The following is a 23,639-nucleotide window of genomic DNA, read 5'->3' as shown; positions in this document are numbered from 1 at the left end:
TTCAGGATAGAGTCAAGAACTATCATGGTATTTTTTAATTGCTTGGCATCTTATGCTAATCCTTCTATCTGTATTATTAATAAAGCCTATTTTTTTTAATTTTTAAAAATTTTATTCATTTTTGAGAGACAGAGAGAGACAGAGCATGAGCGGGGGAGGGGCAGAGAGAGGGAAACACAGAATCTGAAACAGGCTCCAGGCTCTGAGCTGTCATCACAGAGCCCGACGCGGGGCTCAAATTCACAAACTGCGAGATCCTGACCTGAGCCAAAGTCCGGCGCTCAACCAACTGAGCCACCCACGTGCCCCAAGCCTATTTGTTTTTTAATGTCTTCATCAATATCGTTTTATGTGCTAGTGTTCTTAGCCCAAGACCAAATAAATTGCTGCCTTATGTATGTTCCCTAATACTTTTATAACCACTATTATATTACCTATATGTTTTTATACAATCATTTGCTTATATTTCTGGAAGTTAATAGACCCATTCTATATTCTTTTAGTTCTATGTCTCCTACAGAGCCTAGCTCAGTGCCTGCCATACAATAAGCACTGAAGAAGTAAATAAGATTCTAGACACTTCTGTGCAATAGATCATTTCCTTCACCTGGCTTCTTCCAATCTACATTGTATGTTATTCAAAATAGCATTCAGAATAATCTGATTACAGAGCATAATTCTCCCCAAGAAGTGGGGGTGTTTTCATCAGTCTTGCCCATTTTTTTTCTTGCAACGTCATTGGAGTGAGTTGAACAGGCAGCCTGATTCCACACAGAGAGCAGTCTTATCAACCTCCCACAGCCTGTGAAGCCCTCAGTGTGCCTCTGTCCTTTTCCACAAACATGAAGCTCAAATTCCCTGTGGTGGCCATCGTCTTGGAGGTTGACATGATTATTTTATTTGGATACTTTGTCGAGTATGAAACGGAGCAGATGAATCTCCAGCAACCCAACACCACCAACTCAACAAAAGTGGACAGATTTCTTGAGTTACATTCTCGTGAGTAGGCAATCTGCTTCTTATTATACATTTTGGGGTTTTTAGAATGTGAACCCATTTGGGGGACTTAGAATGTGAACTCTGAATTCTGTAACCACGTGAGTGCCACATTGGAACACCCTATAGAACTTATGATACTTATGAGTGCTGAGGGTATTATTATAAGTTTGTGCTGAGGTATCTGGTCCATGGCAATGGTCTCTGTAGTTAATGTGTTTGGACAGAATCTGAGACTATTAAAATATCAGCACAAGAAGGCAAAAATTAAAATAATTGGTCAATCTTTTGTGTTAACTATATCTGCTAAATGACATTAATTTCCCCTTAAATTGATCCCTAGTTTTGTAAGGTATAAAAATATCACCCACCACCCCACAAAACAACAACACAACAACAGAGTCAAAAGTAATTTTCAAGGAGAGAGTAGAAACAAAGTGAAGTATTGAGAAGGGAACATGGATTTCATGTGGGGGCCCTAAGGTATAAGAAGTGGTATTATCAATGGTATAGGAAGTAAATGGATGTACTCTGGGTTTTATAATGCTCTAAAAGGAAAGTAATTTGTTCCTTAGCAATGGGAAGAAAGTGTGAGCACCTAAAATATTTTAAAAGCAGAATCCTTCCTCCGGAATGGTAGCTGATGAAAAGAAGGTATATAGTTTCAAGTTTGACAGGGAAGGCTATGAAATAGTTAATATAACATTAATAACTACTGTTAACTGACTGCCTATTATGAGCCAGGCATATTCATTACATCATTAACCAGGCAGGGAGGTGATAATATATCCCTATTATATACATTGTATTTTTTTAATAAGGCACACATAAATTTTTTATTAATTTATTAATGATTAAATTTATTAATTTATTAAATGTTTAAAATAGTAGCAATGCTTATTAAAGTTCTATAGCATATATCTAAGCTTTTTAAAGACCATATGACATTCATTCCCTCATTGCTACATTTTTTGAGGAAGTTTATATAACAGGGAGTATTCTCATGCAGACATCATGACCTACCACTGCTAAATGACTCAGCCATATTACCGCCGGATAAAATATTTTGTGGAATAGCCCTAAAAGCTACATGATTATGGTTATACATACATATTTTTTTGTTCTACATTTTCTACATTTTTCCCTACATTTCAAATTGACTCACACAAAACTTAGGTGACAGCGTAAGTCATTAGAGAGAAGATTATTTAACATTCACTTATTAAGAAGTGTTCAAGTCAGACCCTTGGGGGTACCTGCCTCGTACTGTGTGAATTGCACCAAGTGGGGGGATTCCAGTATGGGGAAGGCTCTGCTTCTGCATGAGGAACTCAACGTGTGTTACAACAGTTCTCAGATGCAGTGTGGCAAAAGTTATGAGTTTTTCACAAATAGGTGAAGCAGAATATTAATTTATATTTTAAGTAAAGTCAATTAGATATGAGTTGATTCATCGCTTGCATCCTGCCATGCTTTTCTGCATAGTGGGGCAATACATGGTGTCACACAGCCCATCCCAAGGCACAGCCACGGAAGTCTGTGGCACATCTGAATATCATGTTTCATGTCCTGAATGACTCCATAGACACTCATTTGAGAAACAAGCTTCACTCTATGATTTTTTGGCCTTCATGGCTCCTGGCAAAGTATTGGTCACACTGCTGAAGCAAATAATTTGACAAGGAGTGAACTTCTACTGTGACTGCTAATCCTTGTTAACATATAGACAGAGCAGAGAAAAGGAGAGTTTAAGGAGAAGGCCCTTTGAGGCCTGTCAACATTTTATTAGAGATTCTGCAGACACACATCTTTAATATCTATGGGACATTAAAGCCATGTCCATGATCGTTTTGTACTCTGTTACATTAAAATCCATTGGTCTCTCTTGCACTTTTTTTTTTGTAATTTTTTTGTTTTTGTTTTGAGAGACAGAGACAGAGCATGAGTGGGGGAGGGGCAGAGAGAGGGAGACACAGAATCTGAAGAAGGCTCCACGCTCTGAGCTGTCAGCACAGAGCCCGAAGAGGGGCTTAAACTCACGAACTCTGAGATCATGACCTGAACTGAAGTCAGACGCTGAACCTTAACCGACTGAGCCCCCCAGGTGCCCCTCTCTTGCACTTTCAGTAGAGCTTTTACCAAGGTGAGATCTTGTTATAGTGTGCATCAATCATTTGAAAAATACTCATTCACAGTTATGCAAATATTCCAAACCTGGACATATTTCATCATATAATAACAGAAGAGGATACTTGTTAATATCACCAACAGTCTCACCAGAAAACCCTTGAGAACTATCAGGAAGCTGATAAGCTCATAGTGGCAGACACAAACTCTGAAATTCTAAATTTTTTTTAAGTCAAAATGTATTCCTGGCAACAAATACTGTCGATTCTTTTCACTGAAAGGACAGCCTCCCCTCATTCATTTTTTAGACGATGTCAATACCTGTCTGAAAAACCATAGTTTATGTCAGTCTTTATTTCAAGTAAAAATAGAGTTCCATAAAAAAAAAATTGCTCATTCAGTTGGTACTCAAACAATAACAAAAGTGCCATTTTTCTGAGATGACCACATGTCTCAGCAGTGCTTTATGTACAATTGCATTTCAGCACACTCTCATACAGAATAGGAAAAGGACACGTAGAAGGAGTTCAGTAGTCAAATTAATAATTTTTGCTGCTTCATAAAAGAATTCCTAATTAAAACCTGCATTTTTGGGGTGCCTGCGTGGCTCAGTCAGTTGAGCATCTGATTCTTGATTTCACCTCAGGTCATGATGCCAGGGTCGGGGTCAAGTCCTCCACCCACCCCCCCCCCCACCCCTGTCAGGCTCCACTGAGTGTATGGCCTGCTTAGGATTCTGTCCCTCTCTTTCCCTCTCCCTCTCTCCCCCTCTTCCCTGCTCCCCTACTTGCACACACTCTCTAGAAAGAAAGAAAGAAAAAGAAAGAAAGAAAGAAAGAAAGAAAGAAAGAAAGAAAGAAAGCTACTTTTTTTCCTGCAAGTGAGTGGTCATTAAGAATACCATGAGGTGGGTGATGGGTATTGAGGAGGGCACCTTTTGGGGTGAGCACTGGGTGTTGTATGGAAACCAATTTGACAATAAGTTTCATATATTGAAAAAAAAAAAAAGAATACCATGAGAAGGGGTGCCTGGGTAGCTCAGTCAGTTAGAGTCTGACTTCAGCTCAGGTCATGATCTCAGAGCTCATGAGTTCAAGCCCCACATCAGGCTCTGTGCTGACAGCTCAGAGCCTGGAGGCTGCTTCAGATTCTGTGTCTCCCTCTCTCTCTGTCCCACTCATGCTCTGTCTCTCTTTGTCTATCAGAAACAAATAAACATCAAAATTTTTTTAAAAAAATAAAAAAGAATCCCACGACAACCAGCACACTTTGATGCCACTGCTTTCACCCAGGCTAAAGTGCCTATAGTTTTACGTATATTTATTTCACCTTCTCTGGAAATATTAGCACACACACACACAAAAAAGCAAATTACACTGTAGAATTATCATGAAAATAGTTTTCACCTCTCAGATTCCCTAAAAGTGTCTCCAAAACCCCCAGATGTCTGCAGATCACGCTTTGGGAACCACTGAAGATATAGGTAAACTGACAAAGGATGTATGCAGCACTAGACATTATTTTATGAATTTCCATACCAGTAATGGATTAAGTACAATGATTTATTTTTAAAAATCTACATTTAAGAATGTGTTTCTATATTTATTCAGATACTATTCAGTTCATTTATTGCCAAAAGATTCAGCAAATCTAGATATGTTATAGGCAAAGAGTAACTAATTTGTGCAGTGCAAATGATTCCTAAAGAATTGCTTGCTGTTACTCTAAGTGTTACCTGGAATTGTTACTATTCCTGAATTAACATACTGTCTGTAGTTTGTAACCTAACAGTAAGATATCAGCCTCCAGTAGAACCCTGTGGGTTGCCTTTTATTGAATAGTTTTTGTGTACTGGAAAGGACTGGAAGCGATGGGCACAAATAAAACCCAAACCCTAGAAGTTAAATACCATTCCCCACTCAGAGGCGCACTGGAGAAATTGTTGGTTCAAGGTCAGGGTGAAGAAAGACAAGGTAAGCCAAGGGTGTAACAGCTAATGGGAGGATGCCAAAAGAACACAGGATCCTGTTTGAAGCAGCACCAACTAGACAAGTTGGGGATAAATAGAGAGTTAAAAATAATAATCAGATGGTAATAGTAACTCATTGAAATAAAGATAAAGGAGCAAATGAACCCATAGAAATATTCCCCAAAGCAGGTAAGGGGAGAAAGAGGAAACTCTTCCTCACAAAAGAATGCCACCTAATTAATACAAAAGGAATAATAGATATAGAAAATTATAATTTTAAAATTAAAAATGTAATAATTGATTCCAGCAAGACTCTTCAAGGAATGCAAGAACCACTACGTAAAGTTACTGGAGAACACACATTTGAAAGAATTGCCCCACAGACTACTTATCCTTTACAGGGCATAAGGTACATTTATGGTGAAGAGATCTGGCAGAACAGTCTTAACCACGTGGTCAAATTTACCATCACCAATAATAGGACAAAATTTATGTGCCACCAGGTGTGGTACAATGGGAAGTACACAGCACTATCTGTAGAATATTCTTCCCAGAATATTTAGTCTGATTCTAATTATGGCGAAACAGTCAAACAAATCCAAATTGTGGGACATTCTATGTAAAAGACAGAACAACACCACCAATAAAAAGCATGTGGGAGAACCGATCAAAAAAAGAAAAATAAAGACACATGACAAACAAACAAACAAAAAAAATGAATGACAGTTGAATGGATAATGAGTTAAAAATCCTATAAAAGAACAATTTGGGTACAGTTGGGGAAATTTGAATATAGATACTGTATTAGATAATATTATTGTATTCATGTCATATTTCTTGGATGTGAGGATGGTGTTATGGTTATTTAGGAAACTCATGCTAAAGAGGTTGGGGCAAAATGTCATCCTACTTTCAAATGGCTTAGGAAAATATATATATATATATATATATATATATATATATATATATATGATGAGAGAGAAAGAGAGAACAAATATAGAAAATAGGAACAACTGATAAATCTAGGTGAATAGTACATAGATGTCCATTGTACTATTTTTCTAAATATTTGAAATATGTGAAATTAAAATATTTGGGAGGTGGGGAGTAAAGATGCCACCCTAAGGATACTTTCTTCTCAGAAAAGATGAGTTCAGAATATAATCCCAGTGGTTCCAAGGACTGGAACTCTAGAAGAGCAAAAAAGTTACATGCCTGGCAAACACCATGCCAGCCCTTAACTGTTAAAAAAACAAAACAAAACAAGAAAGCCACCAGTTCTAATTGACCAGCTGAACAATTTTCACCACTTGATCGAGAAAAACAATTTTTCTGAATAAGGTCCTGATGGTCCCAGTCAGACAAATTCTCAATGGTCCTTACCAGTGATCCATTTATTCCTGCTTATCTGAGGCATTTCCTGAAAAGGTACAGGTGCCAGACTTTCTGCTGGGGTCTGTTAGCCACATCATGATTACTGCCTTCACACTTGGATTCACTTTCTCTTGAAAGAGTGCCTTATTGGCAGTGCTTGCTCAATACTCTATTTGAATAAATGGCATGCGAGCACATAGAATCACAAAACAAACACATAAGCAAAGAAAATAAAATAAGGGAGGTATGCGCCATGTTATAGCTGTGACCAGTAACACTGTGCAGACGATCTGGTTCTTGAAGGGTGTATAGAAGTTTGTCATGTAAAGAAGTGTTGGGTTTGGGATGGAGAGGACATTCGAGGCAACAGCCATATGTAGGAAATAGAAGGAAAGAAGGGGTCTGATTCATTCATTTGGTGCTAGTGGTGGTAGAAAGTGAGTTGGAATCATCGGTTGTATTTTAAACATGTTGAGTTATCAGAGCTTGCAAGATATCCTAACACAAGATAAAGGTGGATGTAAAACAGAACAAAAATATCAGACATTGTCACATTTACTGGGGAGACAAAAATCACACTCTACTGAGAATATGTGATTCAGACAAGTCTTGGCAATTCTTAAAACCTGTTGGAAGACTTTACAAAAGTTCAATCTCCTTTTCTTCTACAGAGAATACTTTATTCCTTTGATGGCCTTCTTACAACATAGAACTAATCTCATGGCCCTCCCTCCAGTCCCCACCCACAAAATCTTAGAGCAGGATAAAAGGTAATACATAATCCTAATTGTTTATAGCTCTTTCTTATCCATACTTTTTATACAGAATCATGATGTCAAGAGTTTTCACAACTTTGTGAGCTCTCTATAGCAACTTAAATAATACATGAGGTTCTTAAGCCCCCTTGTGGCGAAAAGCAAGAATAAGCTTTGAGGGGAAAAAAAAACCATCTGAGCACACAGTTAATATATATGGTCACTTAATACTTCAAAAACCAAACAGGTTCATGTTAGTTGACCATTGCCCATCAACATGTCTTGTAAAGCCCCAATCCCAAAGTTGTCTGGGTATATATGAGATGAGGGTGGTCAGCCAAAACACTGGCATAGGTGAAATAGTCATCAATCTGCCTTATCCAACTAGGACTGCACAGCATTCTTCTCTCTGGTGCAGGCTACCCCAGGAAAAGGCTGTGACCTTGACAAGAATATTTTCCAGAGAGAATTGAGAGCTTAAGACTCTCATGTAGCAGGACTCCCTACATCCAGGGAAATGGAAAAATAAGTTATCCATGTCTAAAGGAGGTATCTGGGCAGCGTATCACAGCATCTCCTACAGCAGACAAACCTGAGTGCCATCGTCTCCCAACCTCAAACACACTGTCTCCTGAGCCTAATGGTAGGACAGAGGTAGAAAGAGCCAAAGGGTAGTAACATGTCTCTGAGAGCCTGGGAGGCCAACACTCTGCCTTCATTATTTTCCTGTTAATCCCTACAGTGCTCAATGCATAGAGGAATTGGTGGAGTCAGGCCTGGATTCAAATTTTAAGCCCACCCTTCAGACGAATTAATTGGATTCTAACATCAGTTTCCTCTGAGATATATTTTTTAGGAATGTCCTCTCTCATGCCTATTTTCACTTAAACCCCTGGCCACAATGATTAATGTTTTCTTTTTGTCTCTCTGTTTTTATATGTTTTCTTTTTGTTTTCTTTAAATGTTTTCTTTTTGTCTCTCTGTTTTTATATTTGTGCCCAATTTGACCTCAGTTTGCTTTGTGTATCTATTAGGTTGAACCACAAGAAATTGCCAATACTTTAATCATTTTCATTGATAATTTTAATGCAAAAATTTCCATTTCATGGGATTCAACCAAATGCATGTCTCGCTAATGAAGCTATCCCTTTCTTGAGGGAAAAGCCTATGTTTCCACTATCTCATATTTGATCATATGTTTTATTTGTTTTTGATCCTATGTTTTATTTATATAGTGCTCTACTGCACACTCCTTCCCACACAGGTTATCTCACAGAGTTCTCTGTGAAACAGGGCCTTTTCAGTATTGCAGATGAAAATACTGAAGCTCAGAGAGAGTAAGTGACTTGCCCAAGGTCACACAATCATGTAATAGAACTGGGGGACCTTAGCTTACATTTCCAAACGCTAAGTAAAGTATTTGCTCCTCGAGAGGATACAGCATTTTTTTTTTTTTTTTGCTTTGGCTTAGAAAGTGCTAACAAAGACATTATCATACTGGACTTCAACAATAATCTGGTACTATTATACAGATTTGATCATTGGAGACTGAAGCTCATTCATTTAGTCATTATTGCCTCTTATCTTATAGGCAGATTTTTATGCCAAATCCTGGAGAGCAAAAGATGAATATGTTCTAATCCCTTCAGTCAAGAAACTCAAAATCTGGTACAGGATATAAACACCTCATCAAGGAACTCTTACAGGGTGATGCATGCCAAATATATGCTAACACAGTGTGGCAAATGTTAAAGTTGAAGTATGTACAGAATGCTGTGTGGAAGAGGAAATATTAGTTTTCCCTGGGAGTACTAGGAAGGTCTGCAAGAGGGGGTGATGTTTGCATTGTTCTGTGCAAAGTTTCCCTCAGGTAGAAAGGAATGGAAAACTCTTCAGGGAGAGGATGAAAGGCACACGGGTATGAGAGCACATAGTATTCCAAGAAAAACTTGAATAGTTACCCAAGGTTTCATGATTGATAAGGAGCCAAGCTGGCACTGAGACCCAGCCTTTGGCTGCCCAGTTAATGCTGTCTCTTTGCAGTGTTTTACGTAAAGGATATAAAATTTAATAAATGGGGTATTTCATGATGTAACATTTTCTTATTTCTCCCTTAATGCAGAATTTTTTTCCGATACTTTTTTTTTTTTTTTTGCAGTGTTCCAAGATGTACATGTTATGATATTTGTTGGGTTTGGCTTCCTCATGATCTTCCTGAAAAATTATGGCTTCAGTAGTGTGGGCATCAATCTACTCATTGCTGCTTTGGGCCTCCAATGGGGCACTTTTATGTGGGGGATCGTGCACAACCATGGACAGAAAATTCACATTGGAATCAAAAAGTGAGCATCCCTTATTTTTCAACCATTGTGTTTTCAGAGCAATTGTTTCTCTGCTTAGTCTCTTGTCAGTAAGCCTCTGAACCAGCTGGCACATTGTCCCCCTTAGACAAGAGAAGAATATTGGGATCCTAGGGTGCGAATCAACACCTTGCTGTACTGAGCAGGGTCATACATTCGTGTCTATATCTTCTCCAGTTTGACTTTAAAGATAAGATAAATCCCCTTTCATAAAAACATTATCCCTTCCATCTCAGCTACAGGGGGCAAAAATCCTCCATTAGCTACTTTTCTATATTTACAATTTGAAAGGTAAACACTGTAGAAAGTAATTCATGTATCAGATTAACAAAAATAAAGGAAAACCTCAGTGAGATCAAGAACAGGTAGGTCAAAATAAAGGAAACATTGTAGCAGCTAGAGAGCATGGAAGATGGAAAGTGAAGTGTGTGAAAGGGTGCCTGGAGGAGTGCCTGATGGGAAGCAGTAGGGGAGCAGGGCTTGCACTCTGGATAAAATGGTGCTATAGTAAATCCCAACTCTCAGTTTTATGTTGGGTGTGCCTTATTCTTCAATGTATTCTTTCCTTTTTTTCCCTTAGCATGATAAATGGAGACCTCAGTACAGCCACAGTCTTGATTTCTTTTGGAGCTGTCCTGGGAAAAATAAGTCCAACCCAAATGCTGGCCATGACAATACTAGAAATTGCTGCCTTTGTTGGCAATGAATACCTGGTTGGTGAGATATTTAAGGTAAGGATTAGAGGATTTATACTTACTAGCTTTGGACATCAGTTCTGGTTACACCTAATGAATGTCCACTCTACATAGGGACAAACATCAGTGAGCATGATAGCACAGCAAGTATAATTACACCCATCACTTATTCAAGTGCCTATCATAAACCAGGAGTCTCATCAACATTGCCTCATTTCACTCTCACCGCCACACTATAACCTGGGTATTATTAGTTGTTACAAATTACAACTAATCATCACAGATACTGAAAAACTGTCCCAAATATGGATTTAAACCCAGATTTTTCTAACTCCACAACTCTATTTATTACATTATATTTCCTATCAATGATCAATTCCTATTTATATTTCAACTACTAGGTGACCTTGCCCTTCCTAAGACTTTTGTTAACGCCTAAATTTTTCCCCTACCTTTAAAAGCTCATTGATTCCCCCTAAGAACAGTCAGTAGAATACTTCTGGGCACTCTCCAGTACTGAACATTTAATTGAACAGCAAATAATTTTTTAAATTTTTATTTAAATTCCAGTTAGGGTGGCTCAGTTGGTTGAGCGTCTGACTCTTGATTTTGACTCAGGTCATGGAATCAGGCCCTGTGTCAGGCGTATGGAACCTGTTTAGGATTCTCTGTCTCTTTTCCTCCCTCTGCTCCCTCCCCTGCTCGTGCTCTCTCTCTCTCTCCCTAAAATAAAAACAACAACAACAACAAAAACCACAAAACAAAACAAAACAAAACAAAACAAAACTCCAGTTGTTTAACATATAGTATAATTTTAGTTCCAGGTATACAATATAGTGATTCAACACTTCTGTACAACACCTGGTGCTCATCAGCAAATGCTCTTCTTAATCCCCATCAGTTATTTAACCCATCCCCCCCCCATCCAACTCCCCTCTCAACAGAAAATATTTTTGACAACTTTCCAGGTGTCATGTGATTGTGATGACAGACAAAACAGTGAAGATCCCTGTCTTTTTTTTTTTCAACGTTTATTTATTTTTGGGACAGAGAGAGACAGAGCATGAACGGGGGAGGGGCAGAGAGAGAGGGAGACACAGAATCGGAAACAGGCTCCAGGCTCTGAGCTATCAGCCCAGAGCCTGACTCGGGGCTCAAACTCACGGACCACGAGATCGTGACCTGGCTGAAGTCGGACGCTTAACCGACTGTGCCACCCAGGCGCCCCAAAGATCCCTGTCTTTATAGGGTTTACAGTCCAGTGAGAGAGACAGACATCAAATAGAAAATCATGCATGACCCACTCACCTATAGGCACATGCATACACATACACACACAGACACACACACACACACACACACACACACACATATACACAAATATTATTATAAATTGCAATACATGCTATGAAAAATAAGTAGAGGGGGCTATGAGACAGCATAACTGGAAGACCTAATTTAGTGGAATCAAGGAAGACCTCTCTGAGGAAGTGACAGTTAAACTGGACCTGAAAGGTACATAGGAGTTTATCAACTATGAAAGTCTTACATAAATTAATAAATGTGTATCATTTTCCTACCTTAATTGTACTTAATAAGTATAATAAGAGCTAAGCAGCAGGTTTGGCACTCTAAACTTTCCCTCTAGGAACATGAGAATGTAGAAAATTTGGTCAAATTCATACAGTGTCCTCAAGAGGGAACTAAATAGATTGCTTCAAGTGAATCTTGGACCTTATCTGGCTTTCATGTCATCATATAACAGAGTGAAAACATATGGGGAAGACTCAGGCTTTTTAAAGCTTCAAGTCTTTGAATTGCAATGAAATGAGCTTTAACTATAATGTCAAATGAATGCAAAAACCTGTTTGTTTGGTTTTTTTTGAAACAAGTGCAGTGCATAGTTACTTCACTAAGAATTCCCTAACCTGGAGAAGTAACCTAAAATGAATGGAGTGTCCACAAAGACCTACCACTTTACAAACATGGTCTCACTAAGTCTCACCATAGCTATATTAGCTGGGTAATATTTCCCACTTTACAGAAGCAGAGATCCAGAGAAATATGGTAATTTGTCTAAAGTCACATCGCAAGGAAGTACCTGACCTAGGATTGAAAGTCAGTTCTGCGTGTCTCCAAAGCCTGTATTTTTTAAAATTTCATTGTCCTGTTTTATCCTCCTTTCATTGACTTATATTTTCTTCTAATTTTTTTAAAATTATTGTTTAACCAATGAAGCAGTCCTTTCATTGACTCTCCTCCCGAAGTGAGACTCAATCTCACCTCTAATAACGTGCATGTTTTGGTCCTCAGGCCTCTGACATCGGAGCATCAATGACCATCCATGCTTTTGGGGCATACTTTGGCTTGGCGGTAGCAGGCATCCTGTATCAACCAAGCTTGAGAAAGGGGCACGAGATGGAGAAGTCTGCGTACCACTCAGATCTGTTTGCCATGATTGGTGAGTAGAGGTGGACTCGCCTGATTCAGTTCCCAAGGCAAACTGCCTCCCTGCGACTGTCTTCCATTTCCAGAATTAATATCCCTTTTTGTGGTTTCCGCAGGAACTCTTTTCCTGTGGATGTTTTGGCCCAGCTTTAATTCAGTCATCGCTGAAACTGGAGAGAAACAGTACATGGCCATCGTAAATACATACTTCTCTCTTGTCGCCTGTGTGCTCACAGCCTATGCATTTTCCAGCCTTGTTGAAAAGAGAGGCAGGCTTGATATGGTAAGGGCAGATTAACCACCATGGAAGTTTCGCTAAGTGATGTTGACGATTGCTCGGATGCGCAGGTCATGTCTGCATCGCTGCTGGGCCGCCGCAGGAAATCACAACACGGGAAACCTTGCAGAATATTTTGAAAAGAACACGCATTTGTTTCTTCATCAAATTTGTGTTGTGGCAAATCAAAAAAACTGTCCTCAAGGAACTGACAATCTATTAGGGAATATAGTCATGCAAAAATCAAAGATTTGAGACATATTTCTTTAGTGATAGAGTTGACTGTCTCCAAGGTCTTAGAAAATTTTCCTTAGAAACAGGACTTGCCAAAAGTAGAAAAAGAGAATGAGGGAGGAGGAGGTTGCAAGTTGATTCTGTTTTCCTAAGCTGCAAATGTCCCTCTCAAAGGAACAACAACTAATGACAAGGTAGGATCCTGAGTAGGACCCTGGAAAAGGAAAAGGACACTAATGGGAATATTGGTGACATTCAAATAAGACTTTTAATAGTACTCTATCAATGCTAATTTCCTGGTTTCATGATTATGTAAGATGTTAACATTAGGGGAAACTGGGTGAGGGATATATGGAAAATGCAGTACTTTTGCAACTATTACATGAGTCTAAAATTACTTCAAAACAAAACATTTTTTAAGATCCTCCCAAGTTGGTCTCTTGAGTTTTTGACCTATGACCTAGAGAAATGTCAGTTAAGGAGTAATCTGCACATCAGCGGCTCTTCTTTTCCAGTCTCAGGGAAGAAAAGGATATGTAATTTCTTCAGGCATAGCTAAGGACATGGATTTCAATGCTGTACAAATTGTTTAATGAAAGAAAATTAAAAACAAAAGAAAAAAAAACCACACACGCACAGCTCAGTCCTGCTCTTTTAAAACACTGATGAACTTTCCTCCTTAGGCAGATCAGTGAGAAGATAATCTTTCTGATGAATTCTGGTAAAAGGAAATTGGTCACTCTTTCCACCATATTTAAAGGTTCTCAGCACGGTGACACGTGTGAAAGCTGTTGTCTTTCATGTACAATGTGCACATTTTGGTGTCTCTATATTCCTTGAGTGTTGGAATATCATGGACTCCGCAAAGCACACAGCAACCACAGACCTCTTTTGGTTCATGATAACCACAGAGGCATCCCCCAAACTGAATAAATAGATATAACACTGCTAGAATAATTGCACTACACTCCCAAGCCTCCCACTACAACCTCTTTTGTTTTTCAAGTCCCTCCCCAAACTTGTCTCACTAACCAGATCACTCAAGCACTACCAAGGAACCCCAGCAAGAAAGGTATCAAACAGCTGCTTGGAAGAAAGGCCTTCTGTAATTACAAAGAACCCTATTTTTAGAAAAGAATCCATAGCCCTTTGAACTGAAGAATGTGCCATGGAGTCCATCCAACCCTGGATACATTCCTTCATTCCTTCTGAAGTCTCCTTCGTTCAGCTCACTCCATTCGTGTTTCTGTGCTCCATGCAGGTTCACATTCAGAACGCAACCCTTGCTGGAGGAGTTGCTGTGGGCACCTGTGCGGACATGAAGATCCACCCGTATGGTTCTATGATCATTGGGAGCATTGCAGGAATTGTCTCTGTGTTTGGGTTCAAGTTCCTGACTGTAAGTATGACAAGTGCTCTTAGTCAGACTTTGATCTGCACCATCATCTTCTGACATCCCACCAATAGAGAAAAGCTGGGAAAATTCCTTTCATCAGCATCTCTCCTTATTTCAGGGTCATTTCCCTTCCTGTCAGAAGTACCACTCACATTTCCGTGTACAATGGTTTCTGCTGTCCTCTGACTTCTTCTGTGTAGCAGGAAAGAATTTGATATCAATTATTTATAAATTAGTGTGAATTGAATGTTAAGTACTTGTGTTACTTTCCTCAGGGCAGTTCCATTCAAGTTTTTGTTGTTGATGATGTTTGTTTGTTTTTGCATAATGAAGGACTCTGTGTCCTTTGAAGGGGATTTTGGATATCAGTAGGTAAGAAGGAGGAAGAGTTGAAATCACTCACTTCAAATCCATCTACTAAAAACTGACATGAGTAGTTTTGCCACCAATGTATTCAGACTCTTTGACTTAAGTGGGATTTAGATATGGATGGCAAACTGGGCTATAGTAACATTTTCCTGCCTTGTCACTGCCTTCAGTTATAAAACTCTGTATGTCTAACAAAATAACAAAACTTCCTCTTTTTACAATTTTAGCCATTTTTTACCACTAAACTGAGGATCCATGATACATGTGGTGTTCATAACCTGCATGGCTTACCTGGTGTGGTAGGAGGCCTCGCAAGCATTGTGGCGATAGCCTTGGGAGCATCTAAGACGTGAGTTAAAGAATGGGTTTTCCTGCACCCTGAGGTTGATGATTTTTTTTTTTTTTTGCTTTTGGTTTTGGTTTTGGTTATCTGTTTATTTTGAGAGAGAGAGTGAGCAGGGGGAGGGCAGAGAGAGAGACAGACAGAGGGAGAGAGAGAATCCCAAGCAGACTCTGTGCTGTCAGTGCAGAGCCTGACTTGGGACTTGATTTCACGAACCATGAGATCATGACCTGAGCCAAAATCAAGAGTCAGACACTTAACTGACTGAGCCACCCAGGTTTTCCAGGTCTGATGTTTTATCTCACTCTTGGAGGAATCTGGTAATGAGACAGCTTTTACTTTACCAATCCAGTCCACAGTTCGTAAGTATTGTCCATACTGAAGCAAAAGAGACACAATTGAGAGAATAGAATTGTAAGGGAAGATGGTCTTAACTTAATGTTATTAACATTGGTTGGTTGGTTGGTTGGTTGTTTTTACTTAACAGTGTTATTTTAAATTGTTCTACCATAGGCAAGTGTCTTCTAGCAAATTTGGCAATTTGATAATCACATAATACAGTAGGCTTGCTCTTTTAGTTGCTCTCACCAAAATGAAGGAGGGGGCATCTGTGATGAGCTGAGCTGCCATTTCATATAATCAACACATAGAAGAATGAATTCACATAATGTAGAAAGCAGTTGGATCTGGAGAATCAGGAAGACTGGCACATGGCTCAGGCTTTGCTATCGACTAATTATGGGGCCTTACAACTCACTCAGCCTCTGTGGTTCTCAATTTCCTCTTCTATAAAATGAGAGAATCATAGTATTTAGTCACTAAGATCTCTTCAACTCTAAACAGACCTAGATTCTTCCCAAAAGGGGCATAGGGTTTAAATGGCTGGAGGAAGAACAATTATCAGTCAAATCCAAGACAGTAAAAGTGATGTCATAAGCCATCAGTTGTCACTTTTAGGCAACAAGATTGGAACAGTTTGATATGAATGTTATCGATGCAAAACAGGTAGGAAGATCACACAGTCCAGATCACTCAGAGATTAAGTAAGGAAGAATCAAAATGCTTGATTTTTAAAGCCAATTGAAAGCATGAAGATAAGGTGAATATGTTTGAAAATGTATCAAAGTGACTCCTGACTAGAGCTGAATAATTTGAAAAGAAAAATTTCTTTAATTTTAACAGATTAAAATTCAACTCTGTTGAGACCAGTAATGACAAATATTTGAAAAATTAGTTTAATCACATTTACTACTCAACAGAAATTTGCTTCTACTTTCATGTGTATAGTTGACCCCTTTCCTCTGTTTGTTTTCTTTTTTTGCCCCTTTTGAAAATTTGGAGAACGACCCCAGAATTATCCATATTTTTTTGCAGCTCTCTCCAGGACCTAACATCTGTGGAGACTAAATGCAAACATATTTTAATGCAAATCAAACACGATAAACACATGAGTCCATGAGCTCAACTCCTAAATGCTCTAGTGTATAAACACTGCAAACACTCTTAAGATGTCGCTCATGATTAGACATAAAGGAATTCTTGAGCATCATGCTTGTACCAGTTCCATGGATGTAATAAAACAAGACTATCTGGCTCTCACAGGCTGGGTCTTGCTGGGTGGCCAAATTTGGGGAAGGTTCCATGGTTGAGAGTCTAGTGCTTCGGTATTCAGGTTTGGCAACCACTTCTCAATGTACTCAGGGGGATTTGGTGGTGGGGGGAGAGGGGAAAGCGGAGGGGTTGGATGATGAGCCTTGGAAGGTCTATTCACGTGGGTGAAATCCACATACATCTTTCCTGGGTGAAATTCACATACATCTCACACACCAGACAAAATATTTTGGCCAAGACCCAAGACTATTTACTCAGATGTTTCTATTCAGAATATTAAAATGCAAATCAGGTTTCTTGGTAAGCATTGAATAAGAAGTAAGTATTCTTAATGTTTATTTACTTTTGAGAGAAAGAGAGAGAGAGAGAGAGAGAGAGAGAGAGACCAAGCATGAGTGAGGTAAGGGCAGAGAGAGAGGGAGACACAGAATCTGAAGCAGGCTCCAGGGTCCATGCTGTCAGCACAGAGCCTGATGTGGGGCTCGAACTCACGAACTGTGAGATTACGACCTGAGCTGAAGTTGGATGCTTAGCCAACTGAGCCACCCAGGTGTCCCAGAAGTAAGTATTCTTAAGGGACATCTGCGAACATTATGGCAGCCTAATTCTAATAATGCTCTTACTGCTTATTTTCCAAGCGCATGTAATCTTGGAAATCTTTTCATCAAAAAATACTTTTTAATACCTTGGAAAAGATTTTGGCAAGTTCTGATAAAATTAACAGGCAGTTTACAAAAGAAAAACATCAAATGAATAAATATTTATTAAATATTCAACCTCACTAGTAATCAAAGAAATGCAAATTAACACAAGTTACTAATTTTTCAGTTACCAAATTGAAAGATTAAATGAATGATGATACTGAATGGTGGCTAAAGTAGAATAATGGGGATTTTAATTATGCATTTTTCTATTTGGAAAAGCCCTTAAGAAGTATATAAATTTTTACTAATAATTTCATTTTACTAATAATTTCATTTCTAATTATTTTAGGGAAATTATTGGACAAATTCATAAGCATTTCATGAGAGGATGTGTTCTCATGGCATTTTTAAAAATATGAAACATTGGAAACAACCCAAGTATCTAAACTATAGAGCGATAATTACAGTACATTTTTACAGTGTAGTACTTGGTAGCAATTGAAATTATGATCCAGGTCTACATTTACTGACATCAAAGGGCACTGAAGATTTAATGGCAAAATCAGTTTTATTTTTTTTTAAGTTTATTTATTTATTTTGAGAGAGAGAGAGCATTCACACACACATGTGAGCAGGGAAGGGGCAGAGTGAGAGGGAGAGAAGAATCCCAAGCAGGCTCACTGCTGTCAGAAGGGAGCCCAATATGGGGCTTGATTCCATGAATTGTGAAATCATGACCTGAGCTGAAATCCAGAGTTGGATACTTAATAGACTGAGCAACCCAAGTGTCCTGGGAAAATCAATATTACAACATGATTGCATTTTGTAAAAATATATGTTTATATTTTACATTTTTATTGTGACTAAGATTTGAGGGAAATTAAATTTTTTTCTTCATTTTCTGGATTAATGGTTTCTCATGTTTTTACAACGGTCTCATATTTTTACATTTTTTTATATAGTAGAAAAAATTTAAACACTTCAAATGAAGAGAAAAAACGAAATTAATGGTTTCTCATGTTTTCACAATGGTCTCATATTTTTACATTTTTTTTTACATAGTAGAAAAAATTTAAACACTTCAAATGAAGAGAAAAAACGAAATCTGAGTTTAGTGCCTTCTGTCCTTTGGATGATGATGAAACACCAAGATACTCTCATTTTCCAAATGTTTACTTTCCCATAAACACTCATTCAGTCCTTCAACAGCTATTTATGAATTGCCTGCTAAGAGTGAGGTACTGTGCTAAAAGGATATTCACACTCCTTGTCCTTTTGTCACTCATATAACAACCTTATGCACTTCAATAGCTTTTTATTACATTCTTCCATTCCCAAAAATTATGAGGTATTTTTTTTACTAATTTTATTTTAAGGTAACTACATCTAAGATGACTTACAGAGGTTTTTTTTTTACTGTATTCAATGAGTTGTCTCTATGATATATGCTAAAATTAACTTTTCTGATTTTATTGATTTTTTTCAAACTTTTCTTTTTTAGTTTATTTATTTTGAGGGAGGGAGGGAGGGAGAAAGAGAGAAAGAGAAGGGGAAGCACAGAGATAGAAGGAAAGAGAGAATCCTAAGCAGGCTCCTTGATGTCAGCACTGAGCCCAATGAGGGATTCCAACTCACCAACCATGAGATCATTACCTGAGCTGAAACCAAGAGTTAGATCTTAACCCACTGAGCCACCCAGGAGCCCCTGATTATTGATTTTTTAAATTTAATTACAATTGTTTCTTTTGGGATGGGTGGGGAAAGATGGAAACTCATGTTGTACATTATTCCATCCTCAGTGCCTAAAAGAGAATGTGGCACAGAGTGAGTACTCAATAAATATTTGTTGAATGAATTGGATTGAGGATCAAAACCTGGTACTATATTTTTAGAAAATATTAAACTCTTTCTAAGTTAGATCTTTTCATCCCTCCTAAAGGGAAAGGTAATTTTTCTTATGTGCTTATAAGGACTTTTTAACATTGCTCAAGAATTTCAAAGAAAATGAAAATAGGAAATAAAAAAAAAATTGTAACAAACATTTGTTTGCTGGTGTAATGCTGCCCTCTGGCCTGAAGATGGCTAGCATCCATTCCCTCAGAAAATGAGATTTGCTAGTTGGTAGCCTGGAAAAACAACATTCTTCTTTTCTTTTGTCTTCCTAGGTCTACCATGGCCATGCAGGCAGCTGCTCTAGGTTCTTCCATCGGAACGGCAGTTGTTGGAGGGCTAATCACAGGTTAAGATGAAAAGAAAACACTCCCATGTACCTCATTCTATCCGCATAATAGATAATAAACATATCGAGTGGTAAATTTGAAAATGTTCTAAACTCTGACAGTAAAGTAATCGTGAATCATATAAGCTCAAGGGCATGATTGTATAACTAGAAATATATATATATATATATATATATATATATATATATATACATTTAAGATTTTGTTTTTTTCAATAATCTTTACACCCAGCCTGGGGCTCAAACTCAATCCTGAGACTCAGAGTCTCTACTGACAGGTAGAGCCAGGCAGGTGCCCCTTATCTCACTATTTTTATTACCTATGCAAATAGGTTTTCCTCTTCAGCATCATAATGTGACTTTTTTTCTCCCTCTTCTCACAGGTTTAATTCTCAAGTTCATTGTCCGTGGACAACCATCTGAGAGGAACTTCTTTGATGATTCTGTTTATTGGGAGGTACTGAACAGTGTTCTTTTTTTTTTTTTTTTTAATTTAAACTTGAGGTAGTTAACACACAGTACAATATTGGTTTCAGAAGCAGAATTCAGTGATTCATCACTTACATACAACACCCAGTGCTCATCACAAGTGCTCTCCTTACTGCCTATCACCCATCTAGCCCATTTCCCACCCACCTTCCTGCAAAACCCTTAGTTTGTTCTTTATCCTTAAGAGTCTTTTATGGTTTGTTTCCTTTTCTTCTCTTCCCCTCTCCCTAACTGCCCTCACCTTCCCATAGTTCCATGCTGCATCAATGGATAGGGCATGTGACCCTTGATCAAGGGGTTGTGAGTCCAAGCTCCACATTGGGCAGAGGTCTCATTTACCAAACAAAGAAGTCAACCAGATTTAATATAACTTAAAAAAAAATGCATGTTGTTTCTTCATTATTTAATTGTGGAAACTGTTTTTAAGAAATCAAGAATTTACCCTCTTAGGAAGACTTACACACACAAGTTTTTATTCCTAAATGTGATGATCCAATGATTGGATAACTGAAGTTTGTTTGTTTTTTTAAATTTTTTTTTACTGTTTATTTATTTTTGAGACAGAGAGAGACAGAGCATGAACGGGGGGAGGGTCAGAGAGACAGGGAGACACAGAATCTGAAACAGGCTCCAGGCTCTGAGCTGTCAGCACAGAGCCCGACACAGGGCTCGAACTCACTGACTGTGAGATCATGACCTGAGCCGAAGTCAGACCCCTAACAGACTGAGCCACCCAGGCGCCCCTGGATAATTGAAGTTTATCCCAACTGTTTAATGAAAACTATGGTGGGGTTTACATTTCTTACTTTTTTCTTTACAAAAGTTGATATTTTGAATAAGATACCAGGAAGATGTGTTTTGGTTTCCACTATTGGTTAAATTGCCTGAAAATCTTTAATAGTAGGATTTTTGAGACTCCCAAAATGCTGCTCTTAGGAAGAATCAACCAAATTTAGATTTTCCTTCTTGATTTCTTCCTCATGGAATTCAGGAATCAAATCTAGGAAAGCTATCTTGCTCCCTGCTACAGTGTTCTAATTAAGGATGTAAGTGATGACTATATTAGTGAACGTTTTGTTCAACAGAAGCCTAAATGTCTGTCTGGCATCCTTTTGATAAAATTGGATAAACTGCCTATTTATAGAGAGAAGTTGAGACAATGTGTCCAGGCACATAAAATCAGAAGTTATGGTCTTTTCCGAAGCAGAAAGGACATGAAGAAAAGACAGAACATAGTTGGCCAATATCCTTTGCTCCTCTGAGAGCAGTAAAAAGCTCCTCATAAAAATAATACGAATCCTAAACAGTGGCATTAGATTCTATACCATATATAAGAGTGGTCAAAAGCAGGTAGAATATGGAAGGTCAAAGAATCTCATGAGAGGTTTTATGAATAACAAAACATCAGCCCCCTTCTATCCTCCAGTGTCTACTGATTACTCCATTCACATTTCCCCCAAATTATTTCCTGCAAAGCTGAAGAGTGATAGATATTTTGATGTCTTCAGTGGGACTTTCAGGGATAACAGGTTTGGGGAAAAGAATGCAGCCAGGGTGAGTGGGATAAATGTTTTTGTTCTTTTATTTTTCCCCAATGCAAACAATTTTTATCCCCAATTCTTTGTAAGCTTGGATAATAATTACAGAATATACCTCTGTTTCAGTACTAACCTCTGAGAGCCCAAAGTGAAAGAAATTAGTGCCCTAACCTTGTTTTCTTTAAATGTCCTCAAGGTCAGCAAACAAGACAATCATCAGCACATGTGACAAACACAACCATCCGGAACCTAAAGACCAAACACCTCCTGTGCCCCAGCTTCCTTTTCCATTATCTAGAATCGTGTTTAAATTTTTTAAAAGGCAGCATCCAACGAGAACATTGAACAGAATGGATAGGTCCTGAGCCCCAAATGTCCACTGTAAAAATTCTTCACACAGATTGGTGCTATCTCTTGATACTCAATGATTGTTTAGTTGGAAGGATGTGGCTTATGAAACAGATGTTCAAATGGATTCTCTTTAGGACTCCCAGACTACTTCTGCCAGTGGGTTGGTATAGGGTGAAATTCCATGTATACTCTTGTATATATTTTTTTCCAATAGAGGTAAATTTACAAAGAAATCAACACACTCTGATTATGTAAGATTCTTAATATGCATACTATGTCTTCAATCCCAAAATTGTAAAACTGAAGCCAATAATATAACATATAATAAATCTATATAAGAAATATGAAAGAAAAGTATGGTGTAAAGCAAGAATATAATTGTTTTGGTGGTGCTTTTTGATTTAAAAATAGTCTAGTTAGTAATGTTATGTCTTTGCTTGAATTCTTGTCCTAAATTCCTTTTGCATGTTTACTATTTGCAACAAGAGCTCAAATGCTATCTGACCAAAGTCTATTTTGTATAAAATTCCAGTAAATTAAATGTTATTTTATTATAAATTAAAACATTGTCTTTGGCTCTCCTTTCTTTGGTGTTTGGAATTCATTTTAGTAACAAGCACACACACACACGCACACACACTCTCCTCATATTTAATCCATATTCAATTCAAATAAATTATTACTATATATTTACTATAAAATAATCAAGTTAATGTCTCACATTATAGGGTAGTTTTTAAAGAACTAAGTTTTAGAAAAGGTAACTTACATAGTCATCTAAAACCATTTTTCTTTATAGGCTTTTTAAGATTTTCCTTTTATTTCTGGAGTCCTGGAATCTTCTCAAAATGTGTCTTAGTATCAGGGAGGAAATAAGCCCCTGGCATAATTAACAAAACCTCAGTTACTAGGTACTAGAACTTAAAACTTACAAGTAACAGTGAATTAATTAATATTTTATTCCACGGGACAAATAGTATAGTTTATTTATAGATCCTAAATATTTTAGGTGACTTTTTCAAAATGTACATCCAAGTCTCTTTCACATGGGTTTTTGAAGTGTGCTTACGATATAAAGTCCCCTATCTCCACTCTTGCTGATCATCACAAGGAATCATCTTCACTACCCAATGTCCAGAGACCCCCTCATTTCCTGCTGATCATAAGGCAAAACTCAGAGGGGAGGAGCCAAGATGGCGGAACAGCATGGACGTTTTTTGTGTGTCTTGAGTCCATGAAATACAGCCAGACCAACACTAAACCATCCTGCACACCTAGAAAACTGATGTGAGGATTAACACAACAATCTGCACAACCTGAACCACAGAATTCAGCAGGTACACGGCGCTGAGAGGCGAACTGGGGGAGAGAGAAGCTGCCGAGGGCAGGGAGCCACTTTTGCATGCGGGGGTGGGGGGGGGGGT

At 38.1% G+C, this 23,639-nt stretch overlaps 2 protein-coding genes across 4 annotated transcripts in view; one reads left to right on the top strand and one right to left on the bottom strand.

Moving 5' to 3' along the window:
- CB2H6orf141 (chromosome B2 C6orf141 homolog) overlaps window positions 1-23,639 on the bottom strand; it is a 368,368-nt gene that overhangs the window by 297,361 nt on the left and 47,368 nt on the right. The gene's annotated exons all lie outside the window — the stretch shown is intronic.
- On the top strand, window positions 780-22,779 carry RHAG (Rh associated glycoprotein). Of its 2 annotated transcripts, XM_047858853.1 has the most exons (11): window positions 870-999; window positions 7,138-7,236; window positions 9,380-9,563; window positions 10,162-10,312; window positions 12,590-12,737; window positions 12,841-13,007; window positions 14,497-14,634; window positions 15,228-15,349; window positions 19,764-19,837; window positions 20,221-20,294; window positions 22,061-22,779. In XM_047858853.1, exons 3-11 carry the CDS (start codon window positions 9,400-9,402, stop codon window positions 22,091-22,093), a joined length of 1,071 nt encoding a protein of 356 aa, XP_047714809.1. In that variant the 5' UTR covers window positions 870-999; window positions 7,138-7,236; window positions 9,380-9,399; the 3' UTR covers window positions 22,094-22,779. The 2 variants fall into 2 exon arrangements, with proteins under 2 accessions (XP_047714808.1, XP_047714809.1); XM_047858852.1 differs by lacking the exon at window positions 7,138-7,236 and having other exon boundaries at window positions 780-999.

This window comes from Prionailurus viverrinus, chromosome B2 (assembly GCF_022837055.1).
Source record: "Prionailurus viverrinus isolate Anna chromosome B2, UM_Priviv_1.0, whole genome shotgun sequence".
NCBI classification, from domain to species: domain Eukaryota; kingdom Metazoa; phylum Chordata; class Mammalia; order Carnivora; family Felidae; genus Prionailurus; species Prionailurus viverrinus.
The sequence above is the reverse complement of the archived record's forward strand: the minus strand, read 5'-3'. Positions and strand labels throughout refer to the sequence as shown.

Coding starts and splice junctions, on each gene's coding strand:
- RHAG (XM_047858852.1), top strand. CDS start 843: ATGAAGCTCAAATTCCCTGTGGTGGCCATCGTCTTGGAGGTTGACATG. Junction 10,313..12,589: donor TGGTTGGTGAGATATTTAAG/GTAAGGATTAGA, acceptor TTTGGTCCTCAG/GCCTCTGACATCGGAGCATC. Junction 12,738..12,840: donor AGATCTGTTTGCCATGATTG/GTGAGTAGAGGT, acceptor TGGTTTCCGCAG/GAACTCTTTTCCTGTGGATG.